The sequence below is a fragment of the Danio rerio genome, chromosome 17 (assembly GCF_049306965.1).
Source record: "Danio rerio strain Tuebingen ecotype United States chromosome 17, GRCz12tu, whole genome shotgun sequence".
Classification (NCBI taxonomy): domain Eukaryota; kingdom Metazoa; phylum Chordata; class Actinopteri; order Cypriniformes; family Danionidae; genus Danio; species Danio rerio.
The window spans coordinates 44,906,135-44,930,031 of record NC_133192.1 but is presented as its reverse complement, the minus strand read 5'-3'; the positions used below and the strand labels follow the sequence as shown (position 1 = coordinate 44,930,031).

General features: G+C 34.6%; 1 protein-coding gene across 20 annotated transcripts in view; it reads left to right on the top strand.

The window, feature by feature from the left end:
* The window catches only part of ralgapa2 (Ral GTPase activating protein catalytic subunit alpha 2), a 324,474-nt gene that overhangs the window by 195,322 nt on the left and 105,255 nt on the right, over nt 1-23,897 (top strand). For 19 of the 20 annotated variants that reach the window (XR_012393091.1, XM_073927824.1, XM_005158906.6 and 16 more), the window contains 5 exons: nt 2,221-2,331; nt 2,404-2,472; nt 2,648-2,785; nt 12,270-12,453; nt 20,624-21,428. Coding sequence is in view for 18 of the 20 variants with exons in the window: in XM_073927824.1 (XP_073783925.1) it covers nt 2,221-2,331; nt 2,404-2,472; nt 2,648-2,785; nt 12,270-12,453; nt 20,624-21,428 (1,307 nt within the window). In the remaining 2 variants the exon portion in view is untranslated. Of the gene's footprint in view, nt 1-2,220; nt 2,332-2,403; nt 2,473-2,647; nt 2,786-12,269; nt 12,621-13,701; nt 13,983-20,623; nt 21,429-23,897 lie in introns of those variants that run through there. The other variant, XR_012393092.1, reaches the window with a different exon arrangement.

Here is a 23,897-nt window from a genome sequence, read left to right as displayed (position 1 = left end):
AATCTAATTCGTAAATTCAAAACTCATTTCATAAATGAGCAAATCTAATTTGTAAATTCAAAACACAATTCATAAATGAGCAAATCTAATTCGTAAATTCAAAACACATTTCATAAATGAGCAAATCTAATTTGTAAATTCAAAACACAATTCATAAATGAGCAAATCTAATTCGTAAATTCAAAACACAATTCATAAATGAGCAAATCTAATTCGTAAATTCAAAACACAATTCATAAATAAGCAAATCTAATTCGTAAATTCAAAACACAATTCATAAATAAGCAAATCTAATTCGTAAATTCAAAACACAATTCATAAATAAGCAAATCTAATTTGTAAATTCAAAACTCATTTCATAAATGAGCAAATCTAATTTGTAAATTCAAAACACAATTCATAAATAAGCAAATCTAATTTGTAAATTCAAAACACAATTCATAAATGAGCAAATCTAATTCGTAAATTCAAAACACATTTCATAAATGAGCAAATCTAATTTGTAAATTCAAAACACAATTCATAAATGAGCAAATCTAATTCGTAAATTCAAAACACAATTCATAAATAAGCAAATCTAATTCGTAAATTCAAAACACAATTCATAAATAAGCAAATCTAGATTGTAAATTCAAAACTCATTTCATAAATGAGCAAATCTAATTTGTAAATTCAAAACACAATTCATAAATAAGCAAATCTAATTTGTAAATACAAAACACAATTCATAAATGAGCAAATCTAATTTGTAAATTCAAAACTCATTTCATAAATGAGCAAATCTAATTTGTAAATTCAAAACACAATTCATAAATAAGCAAATCTAATTCGTAAATTCAAAACACAATTCATAAATAAGCAAATCTAATTTGTAAATACAAAACACAATTCATAAATGAGCAAATCTAATTCGTAAATTCAAAACTCATTTCATAAATGAGCAAATCTAATTTGTAAATTCAAAACACAATTCATAAATGAGCAAATCTAATTCGTAAATTCAAAACACATTTCATAAATGAGCAAATCTAATTTGTAAATTCAAAACACAATTCATAAATGAGCAAATCTAATTCGTAAATTCAAAACACATTTCATAAATGAGCAAATTTAATTTGTAAATACAAAACACAATTCATAAATGAGCAAATCTAATTCGTAAATTCAAAACACAATTCATAAATGAGCAAATCTAATTCGTAAATTCAAAACACATTTCATAAATGAGCAAATCTAATTTGTAAATACAAAACACAATTCGTTAATGCACAAAACCAATTCGTAATTCAAAACAAAATTCATAAATGCACACATCCAATTCATAAATTCAAAACCCAATTCATAAATGCACAAAAACAATTCGTAAATTCAAAGCACAATTAAAAAATATACAGATCCATATCTTTTACGGAATTATTTATGATTTTTACTTGTGAATTCATTAATTGGGTTTTGAGTTTACAAGTTAGATTTTGTATATATGAATTATGCTGTGCATGTATGAGCTTGATTTTTTGCAAACGTATTATTTTTGCGACTGATCTGGCTCCTTATGGGTTTGTTGTTTCTTCATAGACACATTTACAAAATTGATTGATCATACAGAATTTAAAACAGAATTATAATTAATTACAATCATCAATTCATTCATTGTAAGCATCTCTTTACAGAAAGTGTTACCAAAATAATTAATAAATACATTTTACTTAAAAAAATAATCAATAGACAGTTTGTTCACACTTTATTTAATGGTACAATTTTAGATATTAACAACCCATTAACTTACTTTTGGCTCAAGAAACTTCTAATTTGCTGCCTATTAACAGTTATTAAGGTAGTTATGTTTATGTATTGTGTAGGATGAGGAATGTAGAGTAAGTGCATGCAGAATGTGTACTTTGTAGTTATAAACAGGCAATATCTTAATAATAGGCATGTAATAAGCCAATAGTAAAAAGAATCAGGAAAGAATCAAACTTGAAGTGTTACAGATGATTAAAAATTGTGGAAAATGTTTACATTTCTTAAAAAACAACAACTTTGGAATGTTAGTAAGTATTTTTAAAAATTGTACTAGACATCTTATCCCGTTGTGCACATAAATAAGAATAATTCAGTGTCTTTCTGTTTGTTTAATTATTTAGAAACAATGAAACCTGTTTTTCTTTTACTCCTTGCTTAGACTGAAACATGAGTACAAATGTGATTTTTGTCTTTTAGTTTGGGAATAAAGTGGTTGCCAACGTGGCGTGCGACATCTTTCAGCTACTGATTTCTCACTGGCAGCACTTACAAAGACTAGAACCTTCTCTTCCCAAAAGAATCATAGAGGTATGAATCCTCCTCATCATGCATCTGTTATGGGATTCTGTGATGTTCATCTCCGCTTTTTCTCTGTTGTAGATTTTTGTAGCAACCGTAGCCTTTCTTCTGCCCAGCGCTGAACACTCAACTGTGGAGGCAGACAAGAAGGTGAGCAGAACGCTCTTTATTTAGATCTCCGTCTGGACATGGGAATTCAGAATGAGCAGCTCAAAGCACTTTATCCAGTTATCCGCTCTCTTTTGTAACGGCTTGGTAGTCTGTATTGATCGTATTGTAGTGGTGTCATGAGTGTGCTAAATGAATGTGTCTCTGTGTGCTTTAGTTAATGGTGTCTCTACTGCTGTGCCTGCTGGACTGGTGCATGTCTGTACCTCTCTCCATCCTGCTGGAGCCCATCACTATGCCTGTGCTGGACGACCCCACCTCCCAAAAGGCCCCGCTGCTCGACTACATTTACAGGGTGAGTACAGGCCCCAAAGCAACAGACACTGGATATTCAGGAAAACTGATTACACCTGAATAGATTCATGATGGTATCAGATTTACTTGCTGAAGCTGATATCATATATCACTATACTGATGTAAGCTTCGGTAAAGTTTATTTAAATAGGGATGATAACCAAACAATTACTTATTACTTTTTTCTTTTTTTATATACATGATTATGTAATCGAACTGTTGTATAAATGCAATATTACACTCGTAGCAGTGTAATAATAATAATAATAATAAAATATATTTTAATTATAATTATTATAATTATTTATAATTATAATCATCATAAAAATCATCATATTTTTAAAATATGAGCAATATGACATGAGTAGCTGTGTGATATGGCTGTATATCGACAATGGTTGTAGGCGTGTGTTGGAGCCACAGGCAGAGTGCCTTAGTGCCCCACCATTGACAATCAGCGCTTGACATTTAACTTTTTTTTATCACCAGCCAGTGTTGCTAGTAGATTTCCAACATTCCTAGACACTCACCATTTTCACTAGCCACAATTTTGTTGTTGAGATAATGGGCTCTATTTTGAAGGTCCATGCGCAGAGCACAAAACGCATGCAGGGCGCAAACGCTTTCAGGGCGTGTCAGAACGCGTTTTTGTTCATTTAAGGACGGGAAATCTGCCTTGCGCAGCAGCGCAATGGTCTAAAAGGGTTGAGTTCATTTACCTAATGAGTTATAGTTGTGTTTTGAGAATAAACCAATTAGAGTCTCATCTCCCATTCCCTTTAGGAGTCAGCTGCGTCACGCCATAAGCGCATTCGCTATTTAGAGGACGCAAAGTAAGTCTAAGTGGAAAAAAGGAGCATTTCACAAGCAAAAAGTTAACAGTTTTTTTTTAACAGAAAACAGAGCATCTACTGCGTGAGAATGAGAGATAATGGAACTACTTTCACATTCGTTCTTGGATAGGGAAACCTTTACGCACAGACATCAATTAGTCTATAAATAAATAATTTCATTTGTTAAGTGCAAATATTCGTTTCAAAACTATTTCTAAATTCAGTTCTAATTTCCAGCAAACGAATAAATGAATAATAATAACAAAATGTGCTCAAAAACCTGAGTTATATCCTAAAACACATGCTGTGCCCCATATGGTCTAAAACCTGACAGGTGGGCAAATCTAAGCTTGTTTTTAATAAAATAAATATGGATATAATAAATAATACTGCTAATAATAATAACTTTATACAAAAGCAAATTGTTATGAATGAACTGAAAAAGCCTCCTGAGATGAAGAAGACATAAAAGCAGTGATTTTTCATATTTATATAGGCTAGAAAATAATATGTTTTGAAATATTTTAATCCTTTATATTTATATCCTATATCTATTCTTATTATATCCTATATATATCTTTAATATAAAAATGTGTAAAGATATTTGCCTATTGCTCTCTTGTGCGTATTAAGCAGTGTGTAAGCGAGGCGCAATTCTGCGCCGGAGTTTAGACCGGGTTAGTTTTGGTCTAATGAAAAATCTATTATAGTTTCTCAAAATAGCAACGCGCCAGCAGTGCACCTCAGAACGCCTTCCTTTTTAGACCAGAACGCCTATGGGCGCACAAATGAGCGAAAATGCATTTGCTATTTAAACAGCATAGCGCAACGCCTCAAAACGACTCTTGCGCCAAGCTGAAACTACCAAAAGACTATTGTGCCACGTCTTGCGCCACACTGCGCCGGGTGTATGATAGGGCCCTATGTGTGGGTGGCACTATATAAATAAAAAAAATAAAATAAAATAAAATAAAAATATATATATAAATAAGAAAATAAATTAAAAAAAAAAAAAAAAAAAAAAATATATATATATATATATATATATATATATATATATATATATATATATATATATATATATATATATATATATATAGTTTTTTTTTTTTTTTTTTTCTGGCGTCGCCGCAGTGGTATGAACCTCCAACTTAACCAGCACATGTTTTTAGGCAGCGGATGCCCTTCCAGCTGCAACCTATCACTTGGAAACACTCATACACTCTTATTTACACACATACACTATGGGCAATTTTAGCCTACCCAATACACCTGAACCGCATCTCTTATAAATATATAGTCATTCTATGTTGCCATTTATATTCACAAATGAAACCTTTCTGTACAGTTACCAAACAATAGTCACAGAGTTGTGAAAATATTAACGTTTGCTTTGATGAATGGCCTTTTCCTACACAACAATGAGAATGTTTCTCAAAGGCACTCTAAATTAATAAATAATAATTGACTGTGTTGTGAAGTGCACAGGGTATGCACATTCATTATCATAAAATTATCAAAATTCATCACACAGTATGAATATAATTGTACAAGGTCAACACTGAATTGATGTAAAGGTACTGCTTTTACTACTACAACTACAACTACTACTACTACTAATAATAATAATAATAATAATAATAATAATAAAACACAAATGTCATATTTTACTGTCACAAATTTATTTATAAATTCATTGTAAATAGACATATTTAAGTCATAGCTTGTTATATTTGACCGACAAATAATTTCTTGTTCAAGAAACCATGTTCAATGTGTATGTGGATGCACCAAAAACATGCAAAAAATCCCACAAATTTGCATTTCTATAAAGATTTTGGACTTTTTTGTTTGCTTAAGGGGTTGCACAATATATTGTTTCTGCATCGATATCGTTATATCGATAATGTGATCATACGCAATAGTCACATTGCAGGATGTCTTTTTGCAGAATGTCTGACTGTATGATCCTTTTAAAAAGCATTCAGACTTAAGAATTTGTACTATTAGTACATTTGATAATGGTTAATTTTATTGGGTATATTTATATATTCAATTACTCATAAACACTGTTTATTTCAATTGTAATTTTTCTTTATTGGATTTATTTATGCTTTACATTACAATACTATGATATATATATATATATATATATATATATATATATATATATATATATATATATATATATATATATATATATATATATATATTTTTTTTTTTTTTTTTTTTTTTTTTTTTTTTTTGCAGATGCGCTCTCCTACAGAGTCATTCCAAACAAGAAATTATTCCCAAATAGATAGAGATATTCAAAATCTGGTGAAACTGTATTTAGATGTCAATATATAATTACAGACTAAAAATATCATATAATATAATATAATATTTTAAATATTGTGCAGCCCATGTATGTAGACATGTATATGCCCTAATGAATTGCTTACAAATTAAAATAGAGGTTTTTGCGGAAGCCTAACTCATTTATTTCTTTAAATGAGAGCAGAAATCTGCGGCGCGTGTGTACATTCTGCTCTATTATAAATGCACTCGTTCCCTCGCAGCTCATATTTAGTCATCAGACACTAATGAGAGGGCATTGAGGGGCACAGAATAAATGAGATATTAGTCCCGGGCTGTTGTGCAGATGCAGACAGACACAGACCTTTGTGCAGATGTCATGCTCCCTGAAAAAAATGGCCAAATTATTTAAATGTCCCATTGTTGGATTGATAAGCTCACCAATGAATGCCGAACTCGAGAATTCAGTTCATCATCATATGAGAGAAAATGCACCTGCTGCAAAGAGGAAAAGGGAAGAATAAATGCCCTTTGTTTTCCTCTGCACTCGTTTGACTGTTAATCATTTTCCGCTAGTTATTATATGCTCAGTGGGATTACTTTAATCTCCCATTTGTCAATATCTAACAGGAGCACATGATGTTCGTAAACCTCAGCAGGACCCACTACTTGCCGTTTTGAGTCTCAGATAAGCGCAAGATATAAATGATTAGTAATGAAAGAATAACCGTCCTAAGCTTATAGTACTACTCAAATAATAATTGTTAATAGCTAGGTTTATTTTTGCAGCACTGCAAAAGTTTGGAAATGTCAGGTGTGTGGACAGAACCTAGACGCAGATCAGCATATAATTTTTATTATTTATTTATTTTTTAGTATTATTATATATATAACTAAATATTTTTGTCAATTTTGATTTTCTAGTCCTTGCACTGAATCAGCAGTGACAGACAGGCAGACAGAAAGACAGAAAGAGAGGGAGGTCATGTGCTTATATGTAGTTAAAGTCCTGTCCATACCTAATATTAAGATGTGATTTTGGTCACAGGTGGACAGATAAGACATTCCCTGTCACACCTGGGATTTAAATGTGTTTTTTTTCTCTACTTTCTACCACTTCTGTGATGAGAGAGGATCTGTTTGTATATTGGCTTTCTCTTAAAGTTATATCAAAAGCTGAGCTACAGCAGAATTTTCATGATTTACATTTAATAATAAACATACAAATCTTTAAAAATTCTCATAGCAATTAAATAAACTTTAGTAATGTGTTACTTTATACATTGAAAAATTATTTATTTACTTACCTATCAACTTTAAGCTTTTACACTTTATTCCGTTTAGTTTTAATATGCTTTTTTTTTTTTTTATAAAATATGTTTATATATATATATATATATATATATATATATATATATATATATATATATATATATATATATATATATATATATATATATATATATATATATTTTTTTTTTTTTTTTTTTTTTTTTCAAAGTAGCTAAATCGTGCAATTTTCCATCGTTATGATCAAATTTTTTTAGGCTAGGCAAATTGACCTCATGCAGTTGATCTAACAAAAAGACTGCAATCGTTGCTTTGAGTACAACAGTGTTGCAATTATTAAAAACACATTAAAGTCCATATTGTTACACATGAAATAAAACATTCACAAATCTGTAACTTATCTTGTGAAACACATAAAGCACTGCATTTTTAAGAGAAAGCAGCCAAAGCATACTTCAGAAATCTTGGCTGTTAAATGTTTAACGTTATTTAATTTTGCAAAAATCCTGAGAACTTTCCTTTATTTTTTAATATCACATTAACATTTTGCTATAACTTAAACTAAAACTTATCTTTGCACTCTGCCAAAAAAATAAAATAAAATAAAATAAAATAAAATAAAATAAAATAAAATAAAATAAAATAAAATAAAATAAAATAAAATAAAATAAAATAAAATAAAATAAAATAAAATAAAATAAAATAAAATAAAATAAAATAAAATAAAATAAAATAAAATAAAATAGTGCACTGAGATCCAGCAGCAGATCCTGAGATGGTCTGGCTAAAGTAAAGCTTCTCTCAGCGTGGAGCTGTTAACGGAACTGCTACTGATTGCCTGGAGCTCAGAGTCCAAAACTAGTTTTCACAGACACACTACCCTGATACATAATCTATATAGTTTGTTCACCAAACAATTTAGAACAGCTTTACAGTGGTAATAGAAAATTAGCGTAATGAATAATGCAAGGTTCATCAAATACAAAAAAAAATAATAATTTTATATCTTTTAGTTATAAGTAGATCTACAAACATTTGTAATATCATAAATCATCAAATCTAAATGTAAAGTGTGGCATACCACAAGGATCAGTTTTAGGTCCAATATTGTTTTTAATTTATATTAATGATATGTGTAAGATATCAGTTTATTTTATTAAGTTTATTTTATTATTTATTAAGTTTATTTTATTTGCGGATGATATGAGTATATTTTGTTCTGGGCATAATTTACCAAAACTTATGGAGTTGATTAAAACCTATTTAGAAATTTAGAAATTGAAATTATGGTTTGACGTAAACAAACTGTCATTAAATATAAATAAAACAAAGGTTATGTTATTTGGGAAATTAAAAAGTAGTCATAATTTAGATTTACATATTGATAATGAAGTTAAGGAACAAGTATATGCAATTAAGTTTCTTGGTTTTGTATTGGATCATAAAATTTTTTGGAAACCGCAAATAAATAATGTGATATCAAAATTAGTAAAAACTGTAGCAATAGGGTATAAAGCAAGATTTATCCTGGACAACAAATCAGTGTATACATTATAAAACACACTTGTTGCCATATATGAGTTATTTTGTTGAAATTTGGGGCAATACACATAAATCTATTTTACAATCCTTAAGTACAATTCAGATAAAAGTAATCAGACTGATAGAAGGTGTGGAGTATTTGAAGCATACAAATCCTTTTTTTTTTATTAAAATAAAGATATTCAAGTTCAATGATTTGGTTAATGATTTGGTTTTAAACAGCACAATTTATGTTTAAAGCTAGCAATAAATTACTTCCAAAATGCATGCAAAAGTTTTTTTTTAAAGAAAGACAATGGGGATATAATCTGAGAGAAGAACCAAATTTTAGAAGGTTGAAAACAAGGACAACTTTAAAATGTTTGTCTATATCAGTCTCTCGAACAATGTCAGCATAATAATCAGTTTAAAAAGTTGTTTAAATAGATATTATTATTAAAGGAATATAATCATGAAGGTGATTGAAAAAGGATAAAATGAGAAAGTTATGATGAAATTTAAATTAATGGCTATTTGCAGTACTATGTTATTTATTTATTTATTTTTTCTTTGGGTCTATGTTGCAAAATGTAAAGGTACAAATGGATTCAAACGTATAATATGTCAAAAGGATAAAATATGTCTCATGTAAAAAGAAGAGAATAGTAAAAGAAGAAATAAGTTTAGGTAAGAGGCGAATGAAGTTTATGGTTTTTGGGAAAATAATAAGCTTGTGCTTCATCCCACTCCATTTTCGACCTTGTTGAAATGTATTTTTTGTTAATGATATTTTAAAATTTTTGTTTGAAAATAAATAAATCAAATCACTATATTAATTCAGCTAAATTTGGTTCAAACATTGTCATCCAAATATGTCAGTGTTACTGAACTGTCTTGTAAATCTCAATGGAGCAAGCAGTGGCAGATCACCTTAGTGTGGAAAATCCAGTTTCCAAAAAAATTCCAGGGGTTAGAAATGTTGATATATTTCTGCTCCAATTGGTAAATACGACCAGACTAAAGTCCATTGAAAGACTTGCCTGTTACTGATTGACACTTGGATGCACACCATTGGATGACGCATATCTCTGAATTATCAGTTGAGCCAGATGGCACTGATGGCTCTGTGGTGGTAGATTATAGTTCTGGGGTTTTATTTTTAGATATTTTTACAATCTGAATGATTATATCTGATTTTGTTTATATAGCCTACAAGGTTGTAGTTTGCTGTGTCAGTGTGCGTGCTGTGTTTGAGAATGAGCCAAGGGATAAACCCTTAATTAAATCAAACAGAGCAAACCTGTTCAGGCACTATGATAAACTGTGCTGGACTGTGTCTTATCTTCTCCAGCCAATAGAGCCAAGGCCATCTGTTTTTGCACATCGATACACTTCCATATCGCTGGAGAAATAGATTATTAGCCCATAAAGCCCCTCTCGCTGGGTTTCCTGGCTTAGCTTTGTAAATATCGTCCCATCTCCATATGGCGGCCCTGTAGCGCTCAACCACACCGTCTGGGTGTAACAACAATGTTTCAATCTAACACAGATTTCTTTGTAATGCTTTCAGTGGCATGCCAAGAAGAGCATCTTCATAGCTGAGTTGTTGATCATAACAGAGCTAATGCATCTCGTTGGGTTTTAATCTAAACAATTACGTTACTACCGTAGAGCATCTGTAACTCAGATAATTAGAACATAAAAGAAAGGTTCATTCATTATTAAAGGTGCAAGATGTAAGTTAGACATTCACTGGTTGAACTAGGTATTGCACGCCTCATGCAAAACACACGTAAGCACAGGTTGGTTCTGACCAACACCCGAAATTTCTGTTTTAGAAACAGCTTGTATTTCTTGCAGCAGAACAACAGGATAAACTGACAATATTTACCTCAGGTACACCTCATGGGCTTCATTCAGTGTTAAATGCTAATAATATGATTTTCGATGACATTTATTGCCATACAACTGAAAGCAGCAGCAGATAGTTTACCTCAGATCTTGAAAATATAAAAAACTGCTTGTAATGTAACTTTAGGACTTGCAATGTTTACGGTACTATGGTAGTATGGCAATATTATGGCTCCAAAATACTGGCGGTGCCACTGTAGTTTGCAAACGTTAGTATCAGTAATACTTTATGTACAAAAGATAATGTTGAAAAGTCACAAAAATGCTGACATGTTTGTGCAACAATAGACCATTTTATTTTAACCGTCTGTGGAGCCCTTTAAGATTGCAAAACTGTGTAGAGTTTGCGTCTTTTGTGGGAGCCTATTGCAACTTTTCTAACATCGGTTCATTTCTGCTCCTGTCAATACAATTTAGTAGCTACAATAACAGTGACTCTTTAAATCTCTTTTAAAGAACGACTCACAAACTGAAATTTTGAATTACTTTGGATTGTTACCTGAGAAGACTAAAAGAAAAAAATAGAGGAAAAACGTAGCAACAGGAAAAATTGAAATGATTTTTGACCACTTCTTATGACCTAATTTTGTTAATTTTAATTCTCTTTTGTATCTTTATTTTAATGTATTTTTATTGGTCAGTTATCTACAAAAACAAAAAAAAGAATGAATAAATAAATAAATTTTAGATGAAGTGAGGTGCAGATAATACTTTTTAACTGTAATTATATTAAGAATTAAATTTATTTTGGCCTATTATAACAAAATATAGTATTTCTGAGAATTTTCTTTATAATTTGAGTTATAAATTACAGTATGGCAATACTACTTGGTATCGTGATACTTTAGCTTGTATAGTATCATAAGATTAACTAACGGCATCATGCCAACCCTAGTGAAAACCAAAAAAATATCAGTGATTTAGCATGGACATTTAATAATGTTAAAGTGGTTTAATATGTATTAATTCGATTTAAACCTTACCATTTTGTTGGAGTGCAGAAAGTGCACTTCATTATAGCTCAATTGATTATTACTGCAAATCTCATTACCTTGATTGTTGTTGAAACACGGGGTTACAATATAACCTGCTCACCTAATGTTTATGTTTGTAATATTTATATTTTTTGCTAATTAATTACCACCTCATGTGAAACTCATTTTGGAGGCTGCTACAGTCCACCCGAGTTCACATTTCGGTCACGGATGCACACTTTGAGAGCCTTTCTGTATGAAATAGGCTGTTTTCCATCAAGGTTTCACTGGGGTGCTGAAATAAATATAATTGGCTAAACTGGAAGTGGGCAGGCTAAAAGAACCAAAACAAAGACAGCCATACTGGCACAGAGTGCTCATTTTCAAAGCACAATATCTGACTTCAGCATTGTTTTTCAGATACACAAGAATGTTTAATTAAATTTTTGCAAACATATTATGGTATTTTTATGCTTTAAAAAAGTCAAAAACATACAGCACCTTTAAATAAGTATTACTTGAGATGACACTTTATTCTGAAGGTGTATCTCAAGGTTTTGTTATTGGCCAAACCATATTCTAATTTGTTTATTTATATATATTTTTTTTCTCCATAGTGTATGACCATTAAACTTGATTCACCATTCTGCTCTTTTAGGTGCTTCACACTTGTGTATCAGGGTCTAACCTGCACACTCAGCAGAGTCACTACCTCCTCAGCCTGGCTGATCTATCAACAGACTACGAACCCTTCCTTATGCTGGGCAATGTCAAGAGCTTTGAACCACCGGCCATACACAACGCCATGGGAGATTTTGGAAATCTCCTCACTGTGGCTGAAGGCAAGTTATTTCTGTCAAAATTATTGTCATTATTGTGACAGGGACACTGGAGAATTTTAAAGCTGCAATTCATCAGCTAATCGCTTGTAATGTCAGTTTATAGACGAACCAGCTGATTGGCTTGATTTTGAAACGCTCCAGTGTCCCTGTATCTGTGTTTGCACCAAGTGTGCCGCAAGCCTGCGTTTGAGTGAAGGTCTTGGCCGTTAGATCGCCCCCTGGGGGCTGGCTGCAGTACAAGTCATAAAGCCCGCCTCCTCCGTGTTAATGAAGGAGACTTGAGCCCAAATAAAAAAATTATTACACTTGCAATAAAATGTCCCGAAAGATGGTTCTGGTGGATTAAGGCACTGGTTATTGTGCTGAAATAGGTTCAGATCTTCATTTTTGTAAACAGTTTGTTTTTAGCAGTAATTTAATGCTGGGCGTGTCATCGTGATTGACAGCTGTGATTGAAAGTTTCTCAAAGCAGCGCGTCTGAGCTTCGGCAGGAGACTGAAGTGTTATTATTCGATTTCTGTGTTATTTTACCATGACAAAATGAGTTCAGCAGTAAACTACAGTTTCTGACATACATGATCCTGGTGGAACACTGCTTATTCGCTGAGGTCAGGGCTTTTTTCGGGCTTCATTAGTTTGCTGATACACGCCTAGCCACCCAAATACACTCGGACCAGTTCGGCTAGATTCTCGCCTGCCGGAGACTTACCCCTCAGAGCTCAGACTGACTACCTCTGCTGGACCTACTCCGGATGCCTGGACTCACTCCCCGATTCCAGCCCGAGTCAATCGAGCCAGATGCGGCCGAGCGAGCCGGCACTGCCGCATGCGAGCCGGAATCAGCCCGCGACGCCGCGAGTAAGATAGGTTATGCGCTGCGGCCCGGAGCTGGCGCGGTTGAATATATAAAACCCTCATATTTGTTAACGTTATAACATCCATTTGTGTTGATATGACAGCAAACGCATGCTTAAAAGTTCGGGGGGGTGTGGTTGATTTTACATAAAGCGTTTGGTTGGAAGCTCGACTCCGCTCATTTTCACGGCTCCTCCTCTGGCTCCATCAGACAGTCCTTCTGCGCATGTCAAGGCTCCAATTTTAGCAGTCTTTTGCGACAATTTGTGCCCGTCAAGCAGGCGTTTTGCCCTCAAGGCATTCAATGGGAAAAGGGGCTGTCGTGTCGTCCATATTTTTTATGGACATTTTTTATGGTTTTTATGGTTTTTATGGTCATTGGTTTGCACTCAGGAAACAGCAGTGAGTTTGGTGAACTGATGACCTTCACGACCTATCACAGTCATTCCTGTTGAGCATGTGACACAATGGCAAATCAGTAGTGTTTAAGGATGTGCTCAACAGCGCTCAAATGTTTGCAGGAAATGGACGTTTTTAAAAGCTTAGTATTGATTGGTACCAAATTCCAGTATTGTGACAATCCTATAAGATAATAGTCGATATTCATGGTGTCAAAGTTAGCCTTCTTCATTTAAAAATGTAGTTAATTAAAGCAGCTATGCTTCACATATTGATCAAAAGTATTGTTTTAATTTGTTTGCCTATTCATTTATATATTGGCCAAAGAATATGCATATTCACAAAATAGACAAGCTTAATATAAAAGACCACAAGACAAGAAGAAAAAAGTTTTACATGCAAATGACTAAACAGTATTTTAAGAATATGATATAGTCCACAAGATGTACATTCTGTGTATATAATGTTTATTTATTTATTTATTTATTTATTTATATTTATTTATTTTTGGCAGTTCAGGTGCAAGAACAGATCACATGCTGTCTAAGGGAACTAAGAATGCTCTAGTATTATGTGACTCACCCTAGTTTTGGTTTCAAGTCTTTTTAAATTCCTGTAGCAATTTAAAAATATATTTGCCAAACAATATTTTCAGATGATGGCATTCCATATGTGGAAAAAATCTTCTATGCTCTCTGGTCTCTGCGCTGTTTCTTTCTGGCAACAACAATTGCCATTTCAAGCGCAACATTTATAATAGGCTTTTTAGGCGTTAAATAACAATGCAAATAACCATTTTTTTAAACGCTTATTTATGTGCATTTGCTGCAACAAAAATACAGAAAAAAACAATTCAATACACTAATAAATAAAAACACTAATCTATGACAGAACAACCGAACGACAGAACACGGAGGGACAAATGCACATGAAAGCAAAATATAATTTAGCTGGTCAGGTTATTGCATAAATAAAAGCAATTATTAAGTAACATTGTTGTATCACCAAAAAATGCATTATCCTGACTACAGTGTTATTGTCAAATAATAGTTTGGGCACATTATTAAGAATATTATAAATTGTGAATTGTGAATATCAATTAAACTCAATCTTTAATTACTGTGTTATCGAAAGGGGTTATTGGTTAGCTTGTGTTTCTTCCAATGCATTAAGGTGTTTTAATGTCTGTCCCCATGTTTTATCAAACATCTGCAATTTGTCATTATTGATATATGTCAACCTCTCCAAAGCAAGCATGTTTACAATATCTCTACCCCACATACCAAATTTAGGTACAGATTCAGTTTTCCACATTCTCAAGATCACCCTTTTGGCAATTACCATACCAAATAACATGGCTTGTCTTTCATATTTATTAAACATCTCTAAATTACTAAATATCCCAAGAACAGCTATAAGTGGACATAGTTCAAGTTTTCTTTTGAGGGCTTTAGAAAAACATTCAAATATATTTTCCCAATATTCTTGTAATTTAGGACACAACCATATCAAGTGGGTTAGGGATCCTTCTGCTGTTTTACACCTATTACAGAGTGGAGATACCCGAGGAAAAAATAATATAACCTATGAAGGGTTTTAAATTGAATTAAATGATGTCTTACGTTAATTGAGCATGCATGTATATTCTCAAGGCCTTTTTCCCAACTTTCTGAATCTATCTCTAATCCTAACTCATTCTCCCAGGCTTGCTTAACTCTGGTTTCATCCACAACTTCCTGTCTTAACAAAATGCTATAGAAATACGACACAGCTCCTCGATGTATAGGATTAAATCTGTTCATTTCTTCAAGCACATTGTGTTGCTTTATAACATTAAAGTCTGGTATGCGTTTTTTCACAAAATCTCTAATCTGTAGGTATCTGAAAAAGTCAGAAATATTGATATTGAATGCTATTTTTAATTGCTCAAATGAGGCAAATGTCCCAACTATATATAAATCCTTTATTTTTTAAATAACCATATTTTGAGGAATTCAAACATTAGTAAATCACATTGCATGATTCATTTAAATAATAATAATAATTCCTAATAATTTCTAGACACTCAAAGTGCTTTACACATTTTTTGGGGTGAATCTCCTCATACACCACCACTGTCCAGCATCCACCTGGATGACGCGACGGCAGCCATATTGTGCCAGACAATACACCACACCCCATCTGATTGATGGAGAGGAGACAGAGCAATGAAGCCAATGGTATGGGTATAGTTTGAAGGCCATGATGGACAGAGGCCAGTGGGTAAATTTGACCAGGATCCTGGGGTTAAACCCCTACTCATTTTTGAAGGGCATCATGGGATTTTTAATGACCACAGAGATTCAGAACTTTGGTTTAACATCTCATCTGAAAGATGGAGCTCAATTAGTATAGAATCCCCATGAATATACTGGGGCATTAGGACCCACAGAGACTGCAGGTTGAGCACCTTCTGCTGGCCTCACTTACTACAGCTGTGTTCACAGCCGATGTGGATGACGCGTCAAGCTTTAGTGATTTCCATGTTAATTCAACACAAAGACGGAAATTGACATCCTGCAGTGTGTTTCGCACAAATGAGGTGATGTGGATGAATTGGCGCGAGTTGAGGGTTTTGCGTGTTTGACATGCTTAATGTGCGAATTGCTCAACTTGGAAAATCTGAACCTCAGCAGACATCCGTGCCACGTTAATCAGTCATAAGCTTGCTCTTGTAGGGGAGTGATTATGACGTACCGCCTGTTGTTGTTGTCCCAAGGGGAAATTCTCTTGTCGACATTAAACAACAGCTCATCAAACTAGGCTCGGCTCAGTCTGAAGCACCCCTTAAAGCTTCCATCCTCCAGGTACAGCTTCTGGAGGATTTGATGAACTCACAGAGCTGAATGCACCTCTGAAAAGATCTACTGATTACACAGTTTTTTAGCCTTATAAAGCACAGAAACACAGATATTCTCTCAATAAAATTCATGTTAGCCATTTAGCAATGAAGCTAGAGTCACCGGGCAGACAGAAGCCCTGCCAATGACGTAAATCCTCGTCTATTGTAAAATAATTTTGATTGCAGAATGAATCAATTTTGATGCGTAAATGAAGCGAGTAAACTAAAAATGTTCACACGTCTATTTATGCTTGAAAAGTGCAATTTTTTCGTGTGTTCCTGATCTGGTGTGAACACAGCATGCAGCCACTTCATGCAGTAACCAAGCTGTTTACCCCCATCTGGGGTCCGTTCTACGTATGTGGATTACTCAATTAGCTGGATTTGGTTATGTATGATTTGACACGATCCAGGACGTTTCGTTCTTCAAAACTCATTTCAGAGTCGTTGTCATAGCAACAGGTCTAGAGCTCAAATCTGCTGGGGAGCAGGCAAATTTCATATAAACAGGATTACATTGGGTCATTTCAAGCAAAGGTACTGAAAATGTACCAAATGCTGATATTTTCTTACAGTAGTAACGATTAGGCTATAAGTAGTAGTGCAGATGACCTTCATTGGTCATGGTAGCTAAAAGGCAGGGTAACATACAGTTCTTACAAAGGAAAGGAAATAGTAAAATAAAACTTTAAAATGTATATATTTTAATTATTATTATGTATAAAATAGAAATAAAATCAAATAGAAGTTAAATAAAAATGAATAGAAAAATGAACAAAACTGTTATGCAATCTTTACTCCAAAAAAAAAAAGCACAAAAACTGTCACGTGGTGTTCTCTCCCTAAGGGATTCAGAGTGAACGTTTATTAATATGGACTTTTTAGACACAAATGCGTACTTTTTTAAGGGAACAACCCAGCTTTGGTACAGTTTTTGTATGAAAATGGACATGGCCAATATCCTTGTTTTTGTTTTTTTGTTTTTTAAAGAAAGGAATAATAACATACGTAGTCATGGACATGCTTTGACAGATAATATGTCAATGATTTGATGCTTCACAAAAGTTGCAAACTCCTTTACAGATCAAAATCCATAATTAAGATTGATAGATTTGTCCTTTACAACACATGCAGCGATCTCAGATCAGTTCATCCATTTTAATCTGACTCACAAACTTGTTTGAAGGACCAAATTAGCCAGAGACCAGTTACAAGATTAAAAGAACCAGGATCTGCCAAATCATTTAAGATCATTTAAGCAAGGTACGAAGAACAGATCCCTGGACTCCCATCCAGGTACTGACCAGGCGCAGCCCTGCTTAGCTTCAGTGGGCAACCAAGTGAGAGTTGCAGAGAGCGAGCTGCCGTAACATAAAGTTTAGCTTTATAAACAGCTGTTTCCATGCCTTTTCAGTGCTATTATTCTCTGTGTTCCTCTAGCAAATGCCAACAACACAGTTTTAACGGCAAAAAGACCAAAGAACTTAAAATGTTTGCACGTCTATTTATGCTCGAATAGTGTTTTTCAAATAATTTTTTCGTGTGTTCCGCATCTAGTTATGTACGATTTGACACAATCCAGGATCGTTTCGTTCTTCAAAACTCATTCCAGAGTTTTTGTCATAGCAAAACCATTTTAATGCCAAAATGACCAAAGAAAGTTTGCATTGTTGCAAGCTATTAGTAAATCCCTAACTTTATTATGATCTCAACATCTCTTTCAATGTCCATACAGTATTTTAGTTGTATTGCATAAAGCAACCTTAATACATTGTGAATTGTTTGTTCAACACAAGCACACACCACTGTGTATTGTTTGGAGTGTAAAATGCAAATTTGCTACGTCAACTGTTTCGCCATTCATTTAGAATTGTGCTGCATTAGGCTTGAAAAGCAAAGAACATACATGCAAGCTAGAGGAACATTTTTAATTTGTCGTTTGAGTTTATACTGAGTTCTCGTGAATCATATTAGAGCAAATGTAGCACAATGTGAAACGAAATAGAATTTTAAAGAGGTGTGCATTAGTTCCCTCATCCACTCAAAGCAAGCCCATTTATGCCAATTATTAAAGAAATCATTTTTTCCTCCTCCGACCTTGCTTTATCCATTAGGCAATATTTCTTGTGTGTTCTCTACCTTGGCATGTCATCAAATGTCATCTGTTTTTGGTGGGGTTGGGCTGTGGGTTGTTGGGGGGGACAAGGTTGTTCTTTGCTCTTTCAGCAGAGATGCCTTTTATGACCGTACACTTACATCCATAGAGTAGAGCAAGAGAAAGAATGCTGGCTTTTGCAACGCAAACAGCTCCATCCATTGACATACCTTTTATATTCTCTGTGTATGGAGAGAAAAAAAAACAACAAAAAACAAACAAGCTCAGCCAAAGAGCAACTCATAAGCAATATCCTAGTACCTAGCTCATATTGATTAGTTCACTTCAAAGCTCTGTGCATCCCTAATGCAACTTGCTCGTCTTTGCAAAGAGCTTTTTCCACTTTGATGGGGATGATGGTATTGATAGCACTGTCACAATGTGAGCACTTCGTTTCTCCCCTCTCTCTCATCTTAATCTTAATATCCACTAATGACAACGCTAGATTTCTCACTTGGAGAGGTGTTCAGCATTCAGAGGACTTTAATTCATAGTGCTTGCAGAGCTCTTTTCACTCCTCACGAAAAGGTGCGATGCTCATTAGTGCAGCCCTTTGAGTCTGTTTTAGTAGACTGAATAGATATTTTAAAGGTGTCTGAGTGGACACCCGTATAGATGGTGCAGACGTGGGAAAACGACCTTCATTGGTCATGGCTGCTAAAAGGCAGGGTAACGGACAGTTCTTGTAAAGGAAAGGAAATACACAGTCGGTTGGTCATTATGGCAACAATTCGTTTGCATTAACCGAACAAGAATGTTTTTTTTTTTTTTTTTTTTTTAAATCAGAATCAAATATTTAGGAGAGACAGTATAATTTTAGTTTAGTTTAAACTTTATCGTGTTCTGCTTGGCACAGAAAGGAAATTTGTCTCTACTACTGGTAACATACATACAACAATCACATAATAGCAGCACTCATCAAGACTACAACATGAATTACAGAAACATGTGCAGATTATTCTTAGCAACTGCACCATTTACATTAAAAGGTGATCTGATTTAATACAACTGCAATTGACATAAATTACTTTTATAAGCATTTATTTTTTTAAACCTGCGGTAACATTTCAAAAGCTAAGTGAAGGGAATGTATATTATCTTTAAAGGGCTATGAAACCCCCTCTGTTTTAGCAGGGTGTTTTCACATCTCTAGTTTAAAAAAAGTCTGGAAATTGGGTGAGTTCAGCTCTGTTTAGGTGAGAATGTCGGGGCAGGGAAAGAAAGAAGGGTTTGCATAAAAATGGGAGTTTCAGTTCGGGCATGCACTGATTTTTACAGAGGCAAAATAGCACACAGACGCAGGGGAGAAAGACAGCGACTGGTTGGACATCAGTAATGAAATTATTTGCCAAATTATTATCTTCAAAAATCGCAATTGCTGTTTTTTTCCATTAAGGAGTCAAATAAAATCTGTAGCTAACGTTGTTTGAGACCAGTTATCTTATTTGCCTGATTGATAATTCGCAATAATAGTTTCATCCTCTGTTTAAGTGTTGTGTTACCAAACCCTGAGACAATATTATTGCCTGATCCCAATTCTATTTTTGTACCCCTATCCCTTCCCCTTTCCCTTGGCCCTTGAAACAGAGTGTGTTGGGGAAGGACTTGCATTTTTTTTGTCTTATGCCTTACCCAGAATATAAAAATACATATACATAAATTTAGATCATTTATTTTAATAGGTACTTTCGGAATGTGAAGAGACTTTTAATCAGTACAACATAAATGTTTCTGAAGACAATGATCTGCTGCACCTTTAAGTAATTATATTGATGAAAAAATGTACATTTTTAGTTAACTAATCCTTTGAGCACACCATGTAAGCATTTTTTTTTTTTTTTTTGTTGCATACACTAAGCTAAACTTGCTTTGTATTCCAGAAAAGAAAAGGAGAAGCATGGAACTGATACCCCTAACTGCTCGCATGGTAATGACACACCTGGTCAATCATTTGGGCCACCATCCTCTGAGTGGCGGCCCGGCCCTCTTGAACAGCCTGATCAGCGAGAACCACGACAACCCCTATGTAGAGTCTTCAGAGCTCTCATCTGAGGTCTTCAAAAGCCCCAATCTGCAGCTCTTCGTCTTTAATGACAGCACGCTCATTTCATACCTGCAGATCCCCTCTGATAATTCCAACACTGCTCCGCTAAGTGCCAACCCCAGGGATCATTCCTCTGAGGTCCGCATCATCATTCGGGACATCTCAGGCAAATACTCATGGGACAGTGGCGTTCTCTTCCGCACTTTAGATGGCACCGGTGTGACTTCCAGCGACAGCAGAGAACAGTCTTCTCATGAAGCTGCTCGATTAGAAAAGCGGAGCTCTGTCCGCTTCAGTAAATGTTCATCAGAGCTGGACGTGGAAGATGGCGTTGATGTGCTGGACCAGCTCCTGGAGGACCTCGGCCACAGCAGTCCCGAGTGTCTGCCGGAACCCCAGCTCAGACTGACCCAGCCACCATCTCCACCCATGGGCATGAACCTGGAGATAGAAGGGCTCATCATGGAGGCCGTCCACCGACAGTCAAAACAGGAGGAAGAGGAGTTGATGCGAAGGCAAATCGAAGACCCCAGTGTCAGAGCAGAGAGGCAGAAAGAGCCCACACATCAGGAGCCCAAATCCCCTTTCTACCTATGCAGACTCCTCCTCAATGACCTCGGCATGAACTCATGGGATCGCAGGTACTGTACATTGTTCTCTTTGGTTCACATTTCTTTGTTGAAAAAGTCGTGGTCTAATGGTTAGAGAGTTAGAGAGCCAAAGCTTGTAGGTTTAAGCGCAGGTACCAGCAGGGATTGTTAATGGAATATTCATTACATTAACAATCCCTGCTGGTACCTGGGCTCAAACCTACGACATTTGGCTCTCTAACTCTCCACCTCAATACCGTTCAGGTGATTACCTTGAGCAAAGCACCAAACCCCCACTGCTCCCCGAGCAGCCCACTGCTCTGGCTGTGTGTACACAGGTGTAAGTTGCGTTTTTGTAAAAATGTCTGCTAAATGCATTAATGCAATGTAAATGTAATAAATAGTACAATCAAAATGGACATTCTGTTAATTGCAAACCCACTGTTCTCCATATCACCCTACTTTGGTTTTTAAAGGAAAACAGTAGTCCCTCATTTATCGCGGGAGTTCGTTTTAAAAATAACCCGCAACATGCGACAATTGTTATAGATGTTTTAAGGCTTTAAAACCCCTCACTACACACTTTATACACATTTTTCAGACAGGCTTTAATGTTTTTACACTTTTCTCCCTTGTTTGAACACTCTTAGGGCTCTATTTTGACGGTCCATGCGCAGAGCGCAAAACGCAGGGCGCAAACACTTTCAGGGCATGTCAGGACACGTTTTCGCTAATTTAAGGACAAAATTTAAGGGAAATCTGCCTTGCGCCAGGACGCATGGTCTAAAAGGGTTGAGTTTATTTTCTTAATGAGTTATAGGTGTGTTTTGAGAATAAACCAATTAGAGTCTCATCTCCCATTCCCTTTAAGACCCAGCTGCGTCGCGCCAAGAGCGCATTCACTATTTACAGGACGCAAAGTAAGTCTAAGTGGAAAAAATGAGCATTTCACAAGCAAACAGTTAACAGTTGACAGTTTTTTTTAACAGAAAACTGTTAAACAGAGCATCTGCTGCGTGAGAATGAGAGATAATGGATCACTTTCACTTTCGCTCTTGTGGATAGGGAAACCTTTACGCACAGACATCAATTAGCCTATAAATAATTAATTTCATTTGTTAAGCAAAAATATTTGTTTCAAAACTATTTCTAAATTCAGTTCTAATTTCCAGCAAACGAATAAATGATTATTAATAACAAAGTTTGGTCAAAATACTGAGTTATTTCCAAATACACCTGCCATGCCCTATATGGTCTAAAGCCTGACAGATGGAGAAATCTAAGCTTGTTTTTAATGAAACAAATATAAATATGGATATAATAAATAATACTGCTAATAATAATAACATTATACAAAAGTAACTTGAATGAACTGAAAAAGCCTCCCGAGATGAAGAAAGTATGAAGGCAGTGGTTTTTAAATTCATGTAGGCTAGAAATGAATATGTTTTGTAATATTTTAATCATTTATATTTATATCCTATATATATATCCTTAATAAATTATATATTTTTTATATTTAAAGATATTTGCGTATGCATCTTGTCTGTAGTGTGTAAGCCAGACGCGCTTTGCACCAGACAATAGTCCGACTTTGTTCTGGTCTAAAGATCAGACTATTTACAGTTTCTCAAAATAGCAACGCGCCAAAACACGCCTGCTTTTTTAGACCAGAACGCCTATGGGCGCAAATTTAAGCGCAAATGCATTTGCTAGTTAAACAGCGTGGCGCAATGCCTCAAAATGACCCTTGCGCCAAGCTTAAAGTAGTAAAAGACTATTGCGCTGCGCCTTGCGCCCCATTGCGCCGGGTGTATGGTAGGGCCCTTAAAGTCCAAACCTTCGTAGAAAAATAAGTCCATTATAGAATAAAACCAAAGATCAAAACCATTTTATCTTCATTTATTTATTCAGTAATGGCACCCTATAGCCGCATAACTTCTACCTTTAGCATGTACAGAAGTTTCACTTTTTGCACAATAGTTAGAATCTTCCTCTGCCTTTTGGGTGCTACCAGAAGTGCCTGACAGTGCAGAATGCTTTGCCGACATTGTGAGGAGAAAACTTGCAAACACACAGTACAGCACGTCAGAGTTACAATGCTAGCAGTCGAAGATTTAGGAAAAATTGGCAAGCTGAATTCTGAGCTATACAGGAGAAACGGCACAGAGGACAATGATTGACAATGGTCTACAGCCAGTGAGGATGCAGAACACAGTTCGCTTTATTAAAAAAAGCATGTCGAATTGCACCAAAAATATATGACAGCAAAATGTGAACCGCATTATAGTGAGGGACCACTGTAGTTCATCCCAAGGTCATTTAAGGTTTTTGCACACTTAATCTGAAATTTTAATTTACATTTTTTGAATTTCGAAAACATTGTGTCAGTCGTATCGACACACTACCTCTGAAAAGACAAAAGACCGGTTGCTCACCGAATCTAAGCAGGGTTGAGCCTGGCTTGTATCTGAATGGGAGACCACCTGGGAAAACTAAGAAAGTGGGGAGTGCTTAACC